Source organism: Oncorhynchus masou, chromosome 13 (assembly GCF_036934945.1).
Source record: "Oncorhynchus masou masou isolate Uvic2021 chromosome 13, UVic_Omas_1.1, whole genome shotgun sequence".
Taxonomy (NCBI): Eukaryota; Metazoa; Chordata; class Actinopteri; order Salmoniformes; family Salmonidae; genus Oncorhynchus; species Oncorhynchus masou.
Genome location: NC_088224.1, coordinates 41,942,107 through 41,962,998, shown reverse-complemented (window position 1 = coordinate 41,962,998; position 20,892 = coordinate 41,942,107). Strand labels below are relative to the sequence as shown.

At 39.4% G+C, this 20,892-nt stretch overlaps 1 protein-coding gene across 1 annotated transcript in view; it reads right to left on the bottom strand.

The window, feature by feature from the left end:
• Positions 1-574: 574 nt before the first annotated feature.
• Positions 575-20,892, bottom strand: part of LOC135553337 (sodium/hydrogen exchanger 3-like) — a 74,713-nt gene continuing 54,395 nt past the window's right edge. Inside the window, exons 13-17 of the mRNA XM_064985491.1 lie at positions 9,855-9,975; positions 9,574-9,747; positions 9,420-9,474; positions 914-994; positions 575-771 (exon numbers count right to left, since the gene is read on the bottom strand). Coding sequence (XP_064841563.1) covers positions 575-771; positions 914-994; positions 9,420-9,474; positions 9,574-9,747; positions 9,855-9,975 — 628 coding nt within the window. The remainder of the gene's footprint in view (positions 772-913; positions 995-9,419; positions 9,475-9,573; positions 9,748-9,854; positions 9,976-20,892) is intronic.

Here is a 20,892-nt window from a genome sequence, read left to right as displayed (position 1 = left end):
TGTTCCTTGTCAATCATTGGCTCATTGGTGAAATTAGCATTATGACTATCTTTAATTAAATCATTCAAAAACCTTTTAATGCAATTGCAGACAAAAGTTGACAATCAGGAACATAGCACGCATGTTTCTGATTAAGTTCTGCATCAAAGAAAAGGTCCCAAGTTATTTTATCCAGTCCAGCCCTCGTGATGTCACTGCCTACATCATTATCTTTTACTCATGAGACCAAAACCATGCCCACACAGCTATAAAAACAAGGCTTTTAGTGTGTCATCTAAAAGCGTAGCAGTAAATGTTGATTTATAGTGGAATAGTCTTGACTAGTCTTATCTCCTACACTCCCATGCAGAGTTCTGTCTGTCACACCTCTGCATTATAAAGAGGGGTCTCTTTATAAGAGGCAGAGAGAAAGAGAGAGAGAAATAGAAAACAACTGTGGAACAATATTAAAACCTCATGTATATATATTGTTAATCTACTCTAGGACCCTATAAATGTAAAGAGGGAGGGGTCTTATAAACCCTCTCCTTAAGCATAATCAATTATTCTAATACATCAATCATTTGGTACAGCCTCAATCATGACCCCTAGATGAACTTCTAACTCTAGGTGTCCAGGGCAGTCTCAGCTGAGCCCTCTGAGAAGGGACCACGGCGCTGCTGTCCACCTCGATTTCAGCCAATCTGCCATTGGTTTCAGCCAATGGCGGAATCTGCTGCATTGGTGGCATGGGGTCCATCTCTGCATTGAAGGCTGGGTTCAGGATTCCAGCTAGACCAGGAAAGAGATTTCAATGAATTGAAAGATCTCTAAGAGGTGAGCTTATTGTTGTTTAGTGACTGAAGTGTTTGGGTCTGACTGACATGTTTAACTTGGTTTACTTCAGTAACTTTGAGTTGATGTTAAGACTTACCACCTCTACAGGCTCTCATGGGGAATGAACCGTCAGCAGCCTCGCAACAAGAGGTACTGTCTCCCTCAGAAAACTCAAAATCTGAAGGCAGAGAGTAACAGCCAACCAGAAAACACTTAAGTTATGTTTAATTATGCAGAGGTATCTAAACCTGAATGGCAGAAAGCAAATGTAATCAGCCTCGTTCACCCCCCCCCCCCCCCCACTGGTAGGTCTTGGATTGTGGTGGCATTTGCGTCCCTCGCCTTTGCAACCATAGAAGTTTAAAATAATGAATATATAGTTACATCATACACTTTTGTTTATATTGAACTGTTCATCAATAATAAAACACAGTATTTTACAGTATGTTAGAAGTACTTAGGGTAAGCAAATTGGCTGGACCCAGTACAGTTGTAGTGACATGTTTTGGGGATTTAGAGATCTATCTTGAATGCTAAGTAAACAAAATTATTGAATACATTGAATAGGTCAATAAAAACAAAGGCTATTAAAATATATAGATTTTTTTTTTTACAAATATGATACTGTATGTGTCAGTAAGTTTTGTCAGTGTTACCGCCTTGGAAATGACTCCAAATACATAGAAGGACCATGAGCATTCCCTCCAGTTAAACTTAGGAGAGGTTTATATTGAAAAGAAAAGTACTAGCTAATCATACTCATTTAGTATGTTAGAAAATTGAGAATTGCATTGATAATTTGGTGTCTAAATTTAACCGGTGTGAAATGGTTAGCTAGATAACAGTGCACGCTAGAGGCATTTCAATTGTTGACCACTCGCTTTGAAACCTTCAAATAGCTGTTTCCCTTTTTTCTGCAAGGGCCATGGCTTTTGTGGAGCGATAGGTAACGATGCTTTGTGGGGGACTGCTGTCTATGTTTGCAGATGATCCCAGGTTCAAGCCCAGGTTGGGGCAAATAAGAGGGACGGTAGCAATACTATTATATTGGTGCCGTGACCCAGGTGAGTTTAACTGGTGTGTGCTAGTAGCATTTAAATCTGTGACTGTTGTCGATGTGTGCAAAGAGTCCCTGGTTCGAGGCAGGGAGAAGGAAGGAAGCAATACTTCTACATAAATATAAAGTGTCATTGGTGTTACCCAATTGAAAATAAGGAAAATTACATTATGAGCAAAATTATTAATCATTGCGCTTTAGTAAATCATGGCCTCCATTAAAGAAAACCCTCAATGAACAAAAATCTGTCATTGGTGTTACAACTCTCTGGTGGCACAATGTTATCATAATGTTAGTAAATAAAGTCATTAAGCTGCCATATTACAGTGCCTTCAGAAAGTATTCACACACCTTGACTTTTTCCATGTTTTGTTACACACAATAACTCATGTCAAAGTGGAATTATGTTTTTCAATTTTTTTTACAAATTAATTTTAAATGAAAAGCTTGAATGTCTTGAGTCAATAAGTATTCAACCCCGTTGTTATGGCAAGCTTAAATAAGTTCAGGAGTAAAACATTTGCTTAACAAGTCCCATATGTTGCATGTACTCACTCTGTGAGCAATAATAGTGTTTAACCTGATTTTTGAATGACTACCTCATCTCTGTACCCTACACTTACAATTATCTTTAAGTTACATCACTTGAACACTGAATTTCAAATAGGTACAACCACAAAGAGCAGGGAGATATTCCAATGCCTCGCGAAGAAGGACACCTATTGGTAGATGGGTAAAAATAAAGCCTGAATGTCACTTTGAGCATGGTGAAGTTATTAATTACACTTTGGATTGTGCATCAATACACCCAGTCACTACAAAGATACAGGCGTCCTTCCTAACTCAGTTGGCTTAGAGGAAGGAAACCACTCAGGGATTTCACCATGAGGCCAATTGTGACTTTAAAACAGTTAGAGTCTAATGGCTGTGATGGATCAACAAAGGAGGAAGACTGTACGGAATAAAATGAATCCAAAACATGCATAATGTTTGCAACAAGACACTAAAGTAATACTGCAAAAAAATATGGCAAAGCAATGAACTTATTGTCCTGAATACAAAGTGTTTTTATTTCTTTATTATATTAACAAAAAATATTCAATTTTATTTGAAAAGGCAAGCCAGACAAAATTAAAGAGGCCTATTTATATAATGAATATGAATTTGGAGGGGAAGAAATTATTAAATATTAAAGCATGACACTTCTCACCAAAAGCTTCAAGAAATATTTTTCTTACTAAATACACTAAAGTAAAAAAAAAAAAAAAAAAGGTTATATACATGGGGTACGGTACCGAGTCAACGTGCGGAGGTACAGGTTAGTCGAGGTAATCTCTACATGTAGGTAGGGGTAAAGTGACCATGCATAGATAATAAACAGCGAGTAACAGTAGTGTAAAAATAAGATTGGGTGGGGGGGTGTCAATGTAAATAGTCTGAGTGGCCATTTGATTAATTGTTCAGTAGTCTTATGGCTTGGGGGTAGAAGCTGTTAAGGAGCCTTTTGGACCTACAGTAATGGCCAAAAGTTTTGAGAATGTCACAAATATTAATTTTCACAAGGTCTGCTGCCTCAGTTTGTATGATGACAATTTGCATATACTCCAGAATGTTATGAAGAGTGATCAGATGAATTGCAATTAATTGCAAAGTCCCTCTTTGCCATGAAAATGAACTGAATTCCCAAAAACATTCCCACTGCATTTCAGCCCTGTCACAAAAGGACTAGCTGACATGTCAGTGAATCTCTCGGTAACACAGGTGTGAGTGTTGACGAGGACAAGGCTGGAGATGACTCTGGCATGCTGATTGAGTTTGAATAACAGACTGGAAACTTCAAAAGGAGGGTGGTGGTCGGAATCATTGTTCTTCCTCTGTCAACTGTGGCTCGGGGAACAAAACATCAATATTTTGGGTCCATGGCCAAGAAACTCCCCAGACCTTAATCACATTGAGAACTTGTGGTCAATCCACAAGAGGGGGGTGGACAAATAAAACCCCACAAATTCTGACAAACTCCAAGCATTGATTATGGAAGAATGGGCTGCCATCAGTCAGGATGTGGCCCAGAAGTTAATTGACAGCATGCCAGGGCAGACTGCAGAGGTCTTGAAAAAGACGGGTCAACACTACAAATATTGACTCTGCATCAACTTCATGTAACTGTCAATAAAAGCCTTTGACACTTTTGAAATGCTTGTAATTATACTTCAGTATTCCATAGTAACATCTGACAAAAATATCTAAAGATACTGAAGCAACAGACTTTGTGAAAATTAATATTTGTATCATTCTCAAAACTTTTGGCCACGACTATAGACTTACCGCTTGCCGTGTGGTAGTAGAGAGAACAGTCTATGACTTGGGTGACTGGAGTCTTTGACAATTTTTGGGGCGTTCCTCTGACACCGCCAAATACATACAGTTGAAGTCGAAAGTTTACATACACTAGTTTGGATGTCATTTAAAACTAGTTTTTCAACCACTCCACAAATTTCTTGTTAACCAACTATCGTTTTTGCAAGTCGGTTAGGACATCTACTTTGTGCATGACACAAGGAATTTTTCCAACAATTGTTTACAGACAGATTATTTCATTTATACTTTACTGTGTCACAATTCCAGTGGGTCAATATTACATACACTAAGTTGACTGTGCCTTTAAACAGCTTGGAAAATTCCAGAAAATGATGTCATGGCGGTAGAAGCTTCTGATAGGCTAATTGACATCATTTGAGTCAATTAGAGGTGTACCTGTGGATATTTTTCAAGGCCTACCTTCAAACGCCGTGCCTCTTTGCTTGACATCATGGGAAAATCTAAAGAAATCAGCCAAGACCTCAGAAAAGGAATTGGAGACCTTCACAAGACTGATTCATCCTAGGGAGCAATTTCCAAATGCCTGAAGGTACCATGTTCATCTGTACAAACAAAAGTATGCAAGTATAAACACCATGGGACCACATAGCCGTCATTCCACTCAGGATGGAGACACTTTCTGTCTCCTAGAAATGAACGCACTTTGGTGCGACAAGTGCAAATCAATCCCAGAACAACAGCAAAGGACCTTGTGAAGATGCTGGAGGAAACAGGTACAAAAGTATCTATATCCACAGTAAAATATCGACATAACCTGACAGGCCGCTCAGCAAGGAAGAAGCCACTGCTCCAAAACCGCCATAAAAACGGTTTGCAACTGCACAAAAATCGTACTTTTGGATAAATGTCCTCTGGTCTGATGAAACAAAAATAGAACTGTTTGGCCATAATGACCATCGTTATGTTTGGAGTCTGGCAGCACCATGTTGTGGGGGTGCTTTGCTGCACTTCACAAAATAGATGACATCATGAGTTAGGACAATTATGTGGATATATTGAAGCAACATCTCAAGACATCAGTCAGGAAGTTAAAGTCAAGGTATTGGTGTGGCCATCACAAAGCGCTGACCTCCATTCTATAGAAAATTTGTAGGAAGCTTGTGGAAGGCTCCCCGAAACATTTGACCCAAGTTAAACAATTTTAAATGCAATTATACCAAATACTAATTGAGTGTATGTAAACTTCTGACCCACTGGGAATGTGATGAAAGATAACAAATCTGAAATAAATCACTCTCTACTATTATTCTGACATTTCACATTCTTAAAATAAAGTGGTGATCCTAACTGACCTAAGACGGGGAATATTTACTAAGATTAAATGTCAGGAATTGTTTAAAACTGAGTTTAAATGTACTTGACTAAGGTGTATGTAAACATCCGACTTCAACTGTATGTCCTGTATGGCAGGAAGCTTGGCCCCAGTGATGTACTGGGCCTTACGCACTACCCTCTCTAGCGCCTTACGGTCAGATACCAAGCAGTTGCCATACCAGGCGGTGATGCAACCATTCAGGTTTCTGTCGACCGGTGCAGCTACAGTGCCTTGCGAAAGTATTCGGCCCCCTTGAACTTTGCGACCTTTTGCCACATTTCAGGCTTCAAACATAAAGATATAAAACTGTATTTTTTTGTGAAGAATCAACAACAAGTGGGACACAATCATGAAGTGGAACAACATTTATTGGATATTTCAAACTTTTTTAACAATCAAAAACTGAAAAATTGGGCGTGAAAAATTATTCAGCCCCCTTAAGTTAATACTTTGTAGCGCCACCTTTTGCTGCGATTACAGCTGTAAGTTGCTTGGGGTATGTCTCTATCAGTTTTGCACATTGAGAGACTGACATTTTTTCCCATTCCTCCTTGCAAAACAGCTCAAGCTCAGTGAGGTTGGATGGAGAGCATTTGTGAACAGCAGTTTTCAGTTCTTTCCACAGATTCTCGATTGGATTCAGGTCTGGACTTTGACTTGGCCATTCTAACACCTGGATTTGTTTATTTTTGAACCATTCCATTGTAGATTTTGCTTTATGTTTTGGATTATTGTCTTGTTGGAAGACAAATCTCCGTCCCAGTCTCAGGTCTTTTGCAGACTCCGTCAGGTTTTCTTCCAGAATGGTCCTGTATTTGACTCCATCCATCTTCCCATCAATTTTAACCATCTTCCCTGTCCCTGCTGAAGAAAAGCAGGCCCAAACCATGATGCTGCCACCACCATGTTTGTCAGTGGGGATGGTGTGGTCAGGGTGATGAGCTGTGTTGCTTTTACGCCAAACATAACGTTTTGCATTGTTGCCAAAAAGTTCAATTTTGGTTTCATCTGACCAGAGCACCTTCTTCCACATGTTTAGTGTGTCTCCCAGGTGGCTTGTGGCAAACTTTAAACTACACTTTTTATGGATATCTTTAACCTCTTGAAACTCTAGGGGCGCAATTTCATTTTTGGATGAAAAACCTTCCCGTTTTAAACAAGATATTTTGTCACAAAAAGATGCTCGACTATGCATATAATTGATTTCTTTGGAAAGAAAACACTCTGAATTTTCCATAACTGCAAAGATATTCTCTGTGGGTGCCCTAGAACGGGAGCTACAGGCAAAACCAAGATGAAACGGCAACCGGGAAACCAACAAGATTTTTGAGGCTCCGTTTTCCATTGTCTCCTTATATGGCTGTGAATATGCGAGAGGAATGAGCCTGCCCTTTCTGTCGTTTCCCCAAGGTGTCTGCAGCATTGTGACGTATTTGTAGGCATATAATTGGAAGATTGACCATAAGAGACTACATTTTCCAGGTGTCCGCCCGGTGTCCTCCGTCGAAATTGGTGCGTCTTTTTCAGCTGCTGGTATTTTTCCATGCGATTCTGAGGGGAACGCAGGCTTCCACGAACTGCATATCAATGAAGAGATATGTGAAAAAACACCTTGAGGATTGATTCCAAACAACGTTTGCCATGTTTCAGTCGATATTATGGAGTTAATTCGGAAAAGGTTTGACGTTTTGGTGACTGAATTTTCGGTTTGTTTCGGTAGCCAAATGTGATGTACAAAACGGAGTGATTTCTCCTACACAAAGATTCTTTCAGGAAAAACTGAACATTTGCTATGTAACTGAGAGTCTCCTCATTGAAAACATTCGAAGCTCTTCAAAGGTAAATGATTTTATTTATTTGGTTATCTGGTTTTTGTGAAAATGTTGCGTGCTAAATGCTACTCAAAATGCTAAGCTAGCTTAGCATACTCTTACACAAATTAGTGATTTGCTATGGTTCAAAAGCATATTTTGAAAATCTGAGATGACAGTGTTAATAAGAAAAGGCTAAGCTTGAGAGCAGGCGCATTATTTTCATTTTATTTGCGATTTTCAGAAATCGTTAACGTTGCGTTATGCTAATGAGCCTGAGGCTTTATTCACGATCCCGGATCCGGGATGGGGAGTATCAAGAGGTTTTAAGAAATGGCTTTCTTCTTGCCACTCTTCCATAAAGGCCAGATTTGTGCAATATACGACTGATTGTTGTCCTATGGACAGAGTCTCCCACCTCAGCTGTAGATCTCTGCCGCTCATCCAGAGTGATCATGGGCCTCTTGGCTGCATCTCTGATCAGTCTTCTCCTTGTATGAGCTGAAAGTTTAGAGGGACGGCCAGGTCTTGGTAGATTTGCAGTGGTCTGATACTCCTTCCATTTCAATATTATCGCTTGCACAGTGCTCCTTGGGATGTTTAAAGCTTGGGAAATCTTTTTGTATCCAAATCCGGCTTTAAACTTCTTCACAACAGTATCTCGGACCTGCCTGGTGTGTTCCTTGTTCTTCATGATGCTCTCTGCGCTTTTAACGGACCTCTGAGACTATCAAAGTGCAGGTGCATTTATACGGAGACTTGATTACACACAGGTGGATTGTATTTATCATCATTAGTCATTTAGGTCAACATTGGATCATTCAGAGATCCTCACTGAACTTCTGGAGAGAGTTTGCTGCACTGAAAGTAAAGGGGCTGAATAATTTTGCACGCCCAATTTGTCAGTTTTTGATTTGTTAAAAAAGTTTGAAATATCCAATAAATGTCGTTCTACTTCATGATTGTGTCCCACTTGTTGTTGATTCTTCACAAAAAAATACAGTTTTATATCTTTATGTTTGAAGCCTGAAATGTGGCAAAATGTCGCAAAGTTCAAGGGGGCCGAATACTTTCGCAAGGCACTGTATATAAACTTGTTGAGGATCTGAGGACCAATGCCAACTCTTTTCAGTCTCCTGAGGGGGAAAAGGTGTTGTCGTGCCGTCTTCACGACTGTCTTGGTGTGTTTGGACCATGATAGTTTGTTGGTTATTTGGACACCAAGGAACTTGAAGTTCTCAACCTGATCCACTACAGCCCTGTTGATGTGAATGGGAGCGTGTTCAGCCCTCCTTTTCCTCTAGTCCACGATCAGCTTCTTTGTCTTGCTCACGTTGATGGATAAATTGTTGTCCTGGCATTGCCTGGCCACGCAGTTGTGGGTGAACAGGGAGTACAGGAGGGCACCCCTGACGGGCCCCAGTGTTGAGGATCAGTGAGTCAGATGTGTTGTTGTCAGGAAGTCCAGGATCCAGTTACAGAGGAGGGTGATTTGTCCCAGGGTCCTTAGCTTAGTGAGTACTATGGTGTTGAATGCTGAGCTATCGTCAATGAACATAGGTGATCCTTTTGTCCAGGTGGGAAAGGGCAGTGTGGAGTGCGATCGAAATTGCGTCATCTGTGGATCTGTTGGGGCGGTATGTGAATTGGAGCGGGTCTAGTGTTTCCGGGATGGTGGTGTTGTGAGCCATGACCAGCCTTTCAAAGCACTTCATGGCTACCGATGTGAGTGCTATCATTTTGGCCGGTCACCGTCGCTTTCTTGGGCACAGGGACTATAGTGGTCTGCTTGAAATATGTAGATATTACAGACTCGGTCAGGGAGAGGTTGAAAATGTCAGGGAAGACACTTGCCAGTAATAAAACAAAATGTGGAACAAGTTAAGGGCTATGGATACTTTCTGAGGGCACTGTAGTTGATTTTGAATAGGTACCCCAAGAAAATCTAGGAAAACACACCACCATAATTCAAGAACACCCCTTCCCCCAAGCCTCTTATATAATGCAAAAGAGAAGTGAAAAGAAAAAAGCAGAGAAGTACCTTCATCCCCATCAGCATGGCTTTTACTGTTTTCCGTGGATTTTCCATGTGGCATCTAAAAATGAAATGCACAACATACTGTACATATTATCACATTGCCTCCAAGAGGTTAAGAAGACAAGGGGGAAGGAGAATAAGTGTGGTCATCCCTGACCTTTTGTGGCTGGTCTTTCTTTAGATGATTGGTTATCTTCTTGGGTGGAGTGACACCTATTTTGGCTGACTTGAAGGACTCTAGACGGCTCCTCATGGTTCTCTGGAAGATCTCTTGCACCTCATTCTTGTCCTTGTTGACTTCGAGGTGCTTCCGACTGCACCTGTGTCTGTGCTTTTAGGTAAAGGAATGAGAGGAACAGGGTAAAAAACAGATAGGCTTTTTAGCGCCCCTGAGAATTCTTTTGTGGGGAGGTCTAATTGTCTTCGACTAAGCAATACCTGTTTCTTGCCTCTGTACAAGTGCTGCTGCAGTAGATGGTGTGCATTAAAGTCCTCTGACTCCCTCATCTTCAGGTCCTGCTCATGCATGTCCAGGCAGACAGAGGGCATTCTGTCCCATCTAGAAGGGAAGAAACATAAATGTTCACTGTTGGTAATTTGCTGGCCACTGGAGAGCAGTCTCTGAAAACCTATTTGAGCACGGTTTCCCAAAAGCATCTTAAGGCTAAGTTCATCGTTAGAACCCTCGTAGGAGCATCATTAGATCTCTGAGCTGTTTGTGGTTAAGAGTATTGGGCCAGTAACTGAAAGGTCACTGTTTCGAAAACCCAAGCCAACTGGGTGAAAAATCGGTCGATGTGCCCTTGAGCAAGGTACTTAACCCTAATTGCTACGTCGCTCTGGATAAGAGCATCTGCTAAATGACCAAAAAAATGTAAATGCTTGTTATTTACTGACTGCCTCAGACCACTCGTGGAACAATTTAGTGCGCTGTTAAATGTGCTTTTTCCATACCACGCCACTTTATACACAGAAGATCTCCGCTATTGAATCAAGACGTTTATCTGTCTCTCTGTGACGGCAATAACTTCACAACGAAGTTGACTACAAATACAAAGTTGCCAATGTTGTTGCAATTGTTACAAACAAGTGAAGGATGAAAAGACTCTTCAAATGAAACCGAGATGAATGCATTAAAAGATAAATAGCCTACAGTATAGGCTACATAGGCCTATGTAATTCAATTTTGAAATAAATTGTTCATTCAACTGAGTTCTATTTTTTTGTTGCTAAAATAGGTTTATAATTTTAGCCTCAATATATTCCATGCACAATTATGTGCCAAGTCTTAATTTAGTGCATTATATTAGTGTAAGCATTAGAATAAGCCACCTCAATAATTGCAGCCATAGATGATATCTTTCTAGGAGCTGATCCCGTCATCAATATTGTGGAATAATTATAATGTTAAGGTATGATTTGACTGGTTAAAGCTGATCCGAGCGCAGCACTGCCTTTCCTTCGATCCTTTCAGTATTGACACATGCCTCAATGACACAATTTAACAAACGTTTTCTCTGCGTGGTGTTTTGGTTCATGTATGTTATATCATCGGCCGTTGTAGGAAAGACGCTTCTTTAAAACACTTTAAAACACTCATAAGCCTAAGTTCCATTGCTAATGGGAAACCGGGCCCTGACCTACATATTGTCAAAAACTTTGTAGTGTCAGGCCCAATTCCAAATCAACACCTAAACCCTAAGCATTTGTGGAAATCTGTATTGATTTGACAGGTATAAGCACAGGTAGGTAAGCAATATTCAGATAGGTAAGCAATGTTGTAATTCCTCCACCTTGCCCTCTGATAGGCTTGGTGTAAGTTGTAGACAGTGGCAGGCACCTAGTGGCTGGTGTAAGACGAGGTGAGATTTGAGAATAAGTTAGCGAGACAGAACTCTTGACTAGCGAGCTTGTGGTTCTGCCACGACTGACAAGGGAGGGTGCACACTCCTTGTCCATACAGTGATGATAAAAATCTAACCAAATTGGTAAATGTGTCCATTAGAGGTCGAGGTTTGAAAGCAACTTGGCATCGAAGAAAGCACTGGCAACATCTGTGGGATCTCGCATTTTGCAAAATCCGGTTTAAAGAAGCATGTGATCAAACAAAACTGTAGACGTCATTGATCACCTGGTAACGTTACTTTGAAACTATCTGTGACTATACCACCGATGCTGTTAAATGAGCAACTTAGTAAAAAAAATATATGTACATTTACAAAATACGGTGGCTCCATTGCATGACTTAGGATGTTATTAACCTCTTGAAACTCTAGGGGCGCAATTTCATTTTTGGATGAAAAACGTTCCCGTTTTAAACAAGATATTTTGTCACAAAAAGATGATGCTCGACTATGCATATAATTGATAGCTTTGGAAAGAAAACACTCTGAATTTTCCAGAACTGCAAAGATATTCTCTGAGGGTGCCCTAGAACGGGAGCTACAGGCAAAACCAAGATGAAACGGCAACCTGGAAACCAGCAGGATTTTTGAGGCTCCATTTTCCATTGTCTCCTTATATGGCTGTGAATGCGAGAGGAATGAGCCTGCCCTTTCTGTCGTTTCCCCAAGGTGTCTGCAGCATTGTGACGTATTTGTAGGCATATCATTGGAAGATTGACCATAAGAGACTACATTTTCCAGGTGTCCGCCCGGTGTCCTCTGTCGAAATTGGTGCGTCTTTTTCAGCTGCGATTCTGAGGGGAAAGCAGGCTTCCACGAACTGCATATCAATGAAGAGATATGTGAAAAAACACCTTGAGGATTGATTCCAAACAACGTTTGCCATATTTCGGTCGATATTATGGAGTTAATTCGGAAAAGGTTTGACGTTTTGGTGACTGAATTTTCGGTTCGTTTCAGTAGCCAAATGTGATGTACAAAACGGAGCGATTTCTCCTACACAATGATTCTTTCAGGAAAAACTGAACATTTGCTATGTAACTGAGAGTCTCATTGAAAACATCCGAAGCTCTTCAAAGGTAAATGATTTTATTTATTTGGTTATCTGGTTTTTGTGAAAATGTTGCGTGCTAAATGCTACTTAAAATGCTAAGCTAGCTTAGCATACTCTTACACAAATTAGTGATTTGCTATGGTTCAAAAGCATATTTTGAAAATCTGAGATGACAGTGTTGTTAAGAAAAGGCTAAGCTTGAGAGCAGGCGCATTATTTTCATTTTATTTGCGATTTTCAGAAATCGTTAACGTTGCGTTATGCTAATGAGCCTGAGGCTTTATTCACGATCCGGGATGGGGAGTATCTCAATGTAGCCAGTGTTTCAAAGAATATGTATAAAAATATATATAAATACAGGGATTTTATCCTGTGTCTCCACAAGATGAGAAACTCACCACTGCTCTCCAGGCTGACCCACCTGTCAGGTAAGATGTAGGGGAGAATATCTAGACTGTCTATAACAACCCATGTCGTGTCCAGCAGAGGTACATTTTTGGGAAGTCACAGAGGGATGCACTGAGGGATCAAGTAAAGCTTTGTACGTTGAAAATGTCACATGACCTTATCAACTTTGCTTTGGGTTTGAATTAAACTTTTAAGTCACTTTTAAATATAAAAAAAATGTTGGCTCAATCATTTGATAATTACCTATAACAACTACTAAGAGCTGTTTAATTTACAATCAATGTTTGAGAAATAAAAAACTTAAGATTCAATACTATTGTGCTACGATTTCAAGATAGATTCCTCTGCCATGTGGTTCTACACCCTGAGTTCTTTCCACCTACTAAGCAGGTAAAATAATATCTAGATTAAAACAGAGGTTCCAGCAGAGGTCGGTGCGCTCAGTTACTCGTTCAACACCTGTCGGATGGTAATGTGACATCTGAGGTGTCAAACGTCTTCACGTGGTATTGTTACTTTGATACAAGCATTGGCACGTTGTGTCAAATCAGTAGTGATTTGAAAATTGCATTGGAGTGTCAGAGCTCAATCCTCCCATCACTACCCGTGGGCTTTTGTTGTGGCAGTTCATCTTACGTTTGGTAAGCTACATTTTTGTTTCTTGTTCTGTAAATGTTTTACTGCTTGCTAAAGTAAAATACAGCCATGTAAAACAATAGTTTGTGTTGCAGTGTCGTCTTCTATGCTGTTTTTGGGAGAAGTCGTTTGGAAGCCGGGTTGTTAGTGTAGAGGACATTCGAATTAACACATCCACTCCAGACATAAACCAAAATGAGAATACACAAGGACCTCTATTCAGTGGCCAGAGAACAAAGGAAGAGGGGGACCACCCACAGCAATCTCCCAGCAGGAGTCGTCCTCTTTTGCTCATCTCACACCTGTAGTCTACATCAAAGCCTCTCCTATCAGCAACAAGCGTGGCAGGTTTGAACCAAAGTGCCAGAGAGCAAATCAGCTGGGACCCGATTATTAAAAATGACTGTGGATAAGTCCTGGACTTCTGAAATACTTTGTTTTGGAGAGTTCTCTGAAGACCATTAGTTCCAGACAGTATATACACATTCATCTTAAAATAGCTAGGTGGGACACAGGCCTCTGTCCAATAATCCCTGCCTTGATTCATTCTGAAATATCAAGAATAACGGTTTGAATTTAGTCCCTATAATCCCCATTACCTGTTTGTGACTGATTCTGTAGCCTGTATTAGTACATCATTTTGCCCTTACAATCTCCATGATTCATTCCTCCTGTATATCCATTACTTCACCTTGGTTATTACTAAATAAGTCTTCTTTGTTTTTGTATGATATTTACTGTCTCCAAGAATGCATTGCCTTGTCATTTTGAGACCTGAATCACCTTCAAATTATTAAGTTAACTGTAGATTTAATTGTAACTATTTTATAGTTTCTTGCTGTATGATACCATTTAATAATTTCATGGTAACAAGTGTACACACTCCCTTACATTACTGTATGAGCTGAGAGACAGATATACATACAGTGCATTCTGAAAGTATTCAGAACACTTTTTCCACATTTTGTTACGTTACAGCCTTATTCTTAAATCATTTTTCCCCCTCATCAATCTACACAAAATACCTCATAATGATAATGATGCTGCCACCAATGATGCTACCACCACCATGCTTCACTGTAGGGATGGTGCCAGGTTTCTTCCAGATGTGATGCTTGGCATTCAAGCCAAAGAGTTCAATCTTGGCTTCATCAGACCAGAGAATCTTGTTTCTCATTTGAGTCCTTTGGGTTCCTTTTGGCAAACTCCAAATGGGCTGTCATGTGCCTTTTACTGAGGAGTGGCTTCTATTTGGCCACTACCATAAAGGTCTGATTGGTGGAGTGCTTCAGAGATTGTTGTCCTTTCGCAAGGTTCTCCCATCTCCAAAGGGGAACTCTGGAGCTCTGTCGCGTTCTTGGTCACCTCCCTGACCAAAGGCCTTCTCCCCCGATTGTCCAGTTTGGCCGGGTGGTCTGCCCTAGGAAGAGTGTTTGTGGTTCTAAATGTCTTTTGATTTAAGAATGATGCGGCGTCTCCAGACTGTCACATCTGTCACATGTGCTCAGTGTGAACCTGCTTTCATCTGTGAAGAGGGCGCCAGTGGCGAATTTGCCAATCTTGGTGTTCTCTGGCAAATGCCAAACGTCCTGCACGGTGTTGGGCTGTAAGCACAACCCCAACCTGTGGACGTCGGGCACTCATACCACCCTCATGGAGTCTGTTTCTGACCGTTTGAGCAGACACATACACATTTGTGCCCTGCTGGAGGTAATTTTGCAGGGCTCTGGCAGTGCTCCTCCTGCTCCTCCTTGCACAAAGGCGGAGGTAGCGGTCCTGCCCGCTGGGTTGTTGCCCTCCTACGGCCTCCACCATGTCTCCTGATGTACTGGCCTAGGTAGCGCCTCTATGCTCTGGACACTACGCTGACAGACAGTATTTTATCAATGATGACTAATTATGTATACATTTCCCATTCCCAATTGTATATAATATAGTCAGGAGTCTAGTAACAATGACGGTCTGTTCCTTTGTACAAATGAATGAACTGTCTAGAATGCTGATTTACAATGACTGACCTTGGCTTTAGGCGAGGAGGGAAGGCTCGAGAACTATAGAGATAGAACATTTAGAAAACGCTGACGTCATTTTCAGTTTATAACCTGTGGAAAAATGTGTATGTACCAGTACTCTCTTGAATTAAACGCTATTACCTGACTTTTAAGACTGGTCTCGATCTATTTCATGCAAAAATGATAAACTTACATCTTATTATGAAATAGATAGAGTGTGAATTTGGTTTTGGCTACAAAACATATAGGAATTTAGAATTCCTCTAACAATTGGTCCTTCGATCCCGGATCTAAATACCCCTCCCTGTTATCTGGAGGTAGTACTCCGAAAAGCGTGCACGGACGGGTTTTTACCCGTTTACTAAAAAAAAGACCTGGCCTCCGAATTGAGGTTAAATTACCGGCCTGCGTATTACCACAGATTCCAGGAAAGGTGACTAGATTCAAGCGAACAGTGCTTTTCCCCGGCAGCAGGTATAGTAGCCTTTATTCTCGAATTTGGGAGGGATTATTTAGGATATTTATTAAAATGTTATAAAGGAGTTGAATTTGATCAATAATAGGTGCTTGAATATTCTGAACAAATAAAATGGGTTTCTACCTTGGGTTTTAACCAAAATCGATAGAAAGGAAACAGGTCTGAAATTGACCTGTGGTAAGGTGCGCTACCATAAATAAACTAGAGCTTAATAAATCCTGGTTTTGCAAGCCAGAAGGTTATTAAGGAGAGATATAGTACGCATTGGAGAATTAGGATGCTTGTTCGTACAAATAGGATAGCCATTAATTCAAAAAACATACCTAAATAAAGTTTGAACCTGAGTAGTCTATCTGTATATGGGAAGTAGTCTGACTATCAAGAAGTAGCAGATAAGATATATATATATATAACTGGTGAGGATAAATTAGGCTTGGTGAGAAGGCAGGGTAATTCTAGGTGAACAGAATAATTGAACCTGTACAATGCTGAAATAAATTAACATCAAAGGATGAGGTTAACTTAGTCTAGAGTAGTGAGATATGAGACATTAACGTTGAAAGTCCCAAAAATAATATCCTATGGGTGAAATGTGATGCCCGATCAAAAGTCTTCTATGGACGCGGTTCACAGGAAGGAAAATACATACTGATTATTTTTAAAGGGACACACACATAGTCAGACAGAAAAGGACTAAAAGTAACTAAGTAACGGTAAATTGCAAATTCGTAGAACCACACGCACATAGAATTTTAAATTAAATATAGTAAGGCATAGATAAGTGATTAAATACCATAGCTACTAGTAACGGTAAGGATTAAGAATGGGTGGAAATGCCTCAAAAGAAGCCCCGGAACTAACGGGAGACGAGCGTTATATGGAACAGAAAGACAAGAGAAACATTGATTTCGGTCTAAGATGGAGAAATAAATACGATTCTGATGGCCGTCTAAATGTAGAAAAGCTGGAATCCCTTATAAAACAGATACATAAGGAATTTGGAAATAATGTGAAAAAGCAGAATAAACAGGGGTTATACACCGCTGGATTTTGGCTTTCGGAAGCAAAAAAGAGAATTGGACGCGCAGGAAAAAAGGTTAAATCTGACAAGACTCAAGAGGCGCTGCCCTCCGCTCCCGCAAATGAAAAAGTTAACCAATTGGGTGGGCGTGAGGGTAACAAACTATATCTTCCTCGATTATACCAACAATACAGAGATAATCCAGTCGATGAAATAGTGGTTATAAGAATACGGCCGCAGCTACCTGTGAAATTACCACCCAAGTATGTGGATCCCGCTGAGGCCGAGGGAGGTATAATGAAGTTAGAGAAGGGAATAAAGTCGAGAAAAATGGATAAGGTGAGTCAAAAGAAAAATACAAGATGTTTTAATTGTAACGAAATTGGACATTTCGCCCGGGAGTGTAACACTCCCTGCAAACGTCGTCAACAAGGTTGTAATTTAACTGTGGGGAAAGTCAGAGGTGACAATCGGGTAAAAAAAAGGAAGAGTCAGATACAAAGGGAGCGAGATGAATGAGAATCCTAATTGAGGGAAAACTTTGGGCGTTTAAATTGGGGCTATTTTCTGTTGTCTAGATGCCGGAGTAACAAATACAGATAACTGTAAAATGGGTATATTTGCGGAGAGTCTCAGTCAATTCCATAGTGTTGGTAGTATAGTGGTGAGTGCAGCAGTCTTACCAACGGCAATCCACGGTTCGGTTCCCAGCCGAGGCGGTTAACTAATACTGATATTAGAGTGAAATTCACCTATTTGCATGTTTTGCCAGAAAAATACGGTCGCCAGTGTTTGTCTAAATATAACTGAACGTTTATTATGTGTTTTAGATTGAATAAAATAAAATAAAAATTAAAAGAAGGCATTAAAAATAATGGCGAGACAATTGAGGTAATATGCTATTTTGCCCAAAATGATCTGGGGGAATAATGTATTGAGATGGGAGTCGTATTTAAATAAATGTATCATAGAAGAGAAAGTCACCTAAAGTTAAATGTAGGGAATAACGGAGAGATACAATACAATTTCATGCTATCCGGACGTTATAGCTATTTATGAATCGACTGACATATGATAAATTTAGCACAAAACATGGTACGTTCAGATGTTAGGGTATAGTAAGTTGAGAAGCTGGGTTGGTTTTACTTTGATGATGAGAATTTAAAACTGAACGCAATCTGCATAGGGAATATATATTTAACAGAGGCAGGCAGATTGGGGTGTCGTTTCACGTTGAACAACATCGTTCCTCAAATTTAAACAGAGAAAAGGGGTTGTGGCATTTAGAGGGAAAATGCGTGCATTATAGCTTAGAGTTACTTTTCAAAAGCGGCCAGAAGTTCCAAATACATTTCTTTTAAAAAGGAGAAGTATCGTAAAGATAGTCTGAAAAGATGCGACAGCTTGCAACGGAAGTGCTAGGCACTCAATGGGCTATATGGTGCAACACTTTGGGCTATAAAATAGGTAAGAATAGTTTAATCGTGAAAAGTTTTGATTGTTTTCCTAAGTATTGATTTTTGGTTAGGCAACGCCAGTGAATTTGAACAAAAAGTAACGTATTCTAAACATGATCTGTTTTCCGTTTTCATTGCGGGGAAAAAATAAAATGTCTTATCTTAAAGGGACCGTGCACGTCAATCACAGTGGTTTGAGTGTATGGCAGTGTATAAAATATTTTGGGACAACAATTTGAAGATAGACTGAATGAGTTACATGAAACATCGAGAGATTTAAAACAAGTAAATAACGTATTGGGAATAGAGTCGTAATTAAAATACTAAGTCAAAGACGAGACGGTTACTTAGATCAAAATGAATTCTAAATAAAAACGAAGAGACAATTATGATTTATGCCCATCAATGTTTTTATAAAATTAGCGAATTTAGAGATATTGGTTGGGGTGGTAAATTATAATTCAGGATTTGAACAGATGTGATAAATTAGGTTTGGTTTATCGAACAACGATTATTTACAATTCATTGAAAGTCGTTACGGATTGAGCCAAGGTTGAGCGCTTGTTGATGACATCACTCGCGAGGCACTTTTGTTGCCACGGACTGGGGGTAACGGAGAAAATTGTTTGTGTCTTTTAGAAGGAAAATGCGTGCATTATTACTTTGAGTAACTTTTCAGAAGTTGATAAAAATTACAAAATACATTTTTAACAGTAATTTGAAAGTCGCCAGGATAGTCAGGAAAGATGCTAAAAACTATCAGCTGATACGCTCGGTAGGCATCATAAGATTTGTGGTGTTTGTTTGGATTGAACTAGGCTATGGGAGAGAGAGAGACTGGATGTATGAATCGTAAAACATCGTGGTAATGGATTCCGATGGTTGTGATTCCAGGTTTGATTGTTTATGTAACACCAGTGAATTTGAGCACTTTCCATTGTGTGGAACCATGTTAGGGTATTTCAAGTTTGAAAAGCAACCTCTATAGAAAAACATAACTGCATATGTTTCGGGAAGTAAGCTAGGTTGAATTTGGTTATTCGAGCTTTTCCCCTGATACGTAGACATGCGTAACAGCGGCAAGTTGGGGTTTGTTTTTGCTTTTCTTGAGGAACACGCAGATGATGTTTTGTTTTATCGAGATGTAAACGTGAGTCTCTGAGTAATTTTGTCATCTGAAGCATTATAGTAGTTAGTTTTTGTATAGTTTGTTTTTTGCTGATAAAAGTGGTTTGTTTAATTGGTTACTGATGATTGTTTATTCTAGGAGTTGATTTAACTTAATTAAGCATTTGTTCTCGTGTGTTTAAGTAGGATTCTTTATACCGGGACGGATGGAAGTTATCTAAAATATGTGAGTTGAAGGAGCCAAGGGAAAACGCGTTTACATTTTTATTATATATCTGGGATTAGGATTTCTTACACTGAGAAATGTACAACATTTGCGGCAGAGGGGAAAAAGTAATACAATAATGTTATCGGGTTAATTGTATCTAAGGGTAGCATGTTCATTTAAGTAAACATATACATTGATGTTGTTTAAAATTTATGATTAAGGATTTGAGTTAAAGTGGAATTATCATTAAATTTAGTTTATAGTTCACTTTTGAGTTTCTGAATCGAACCAGCATAGTGAATGCTAGTTAGGCGTGTTGTGTTCGTCTGGGAAAATTGATGTTTAGGTGTCTCAATTTTAGATGTTTCCTGGGATTATAATCTTGGGGAGAATGAGGCCATAAACGACCAAATTGGAAAAGGCCTGCAAGTTTTGATTAATCATTAAGGTTTGCAAATAAATACACATAAAACATTTTTTAGGACTATTTGTTTTAGTGCAAAGGTATTTTAAAGAGGCACGCTCACATATGGAACTTTATGAGTTTTTAGTTTATGAGTTTTAATTATACAAGTGAATTTTTTGATTTTATGACCTATTGATCTTATCGTGACTATCTTTTTAGGTCTGATCAGCCTCAGGAGAGAGTCATTTGTATAATGAATATGGTCATATTGAATTACTAGTTTTAAGGTAAATTCATTATAATGGAGTTTTCGTTGGGGGGTTAGAATTATTGTTTGAACCGCAAATGAGAAAGTGGTTCAGGATTCTGTTTTACAACATTAGCTGTGAAGTTTTTGAATGGGCTATTAATGATTTGGTATTGTAACAGAGAAAAAAAAACATATTTATCATTGAGAATAAATCGGGGAAGATAGATTAAGCCAATAGGGCAGGGAATTACATAAAATAAAATAAAATAAGTTACAGTTCTTAGGGGTGATAAATTACTGTAGATAAGGTATTCCACACTTTGCAACACATTAAATTCATGTTATTGTCAGATAGAATACTGTGGGTCCCTGAAGGAAAGGGCTTGTTAGTGTAGGAAGGATTTTGATATGGTTAGCATTTATTAGACTTTGTTTGATTATTAGAAGTTTTTAAATAGTATTAAATTTAACAGGAATATAGGACATCTGTGATGATTTAGAATTCCTCACAATC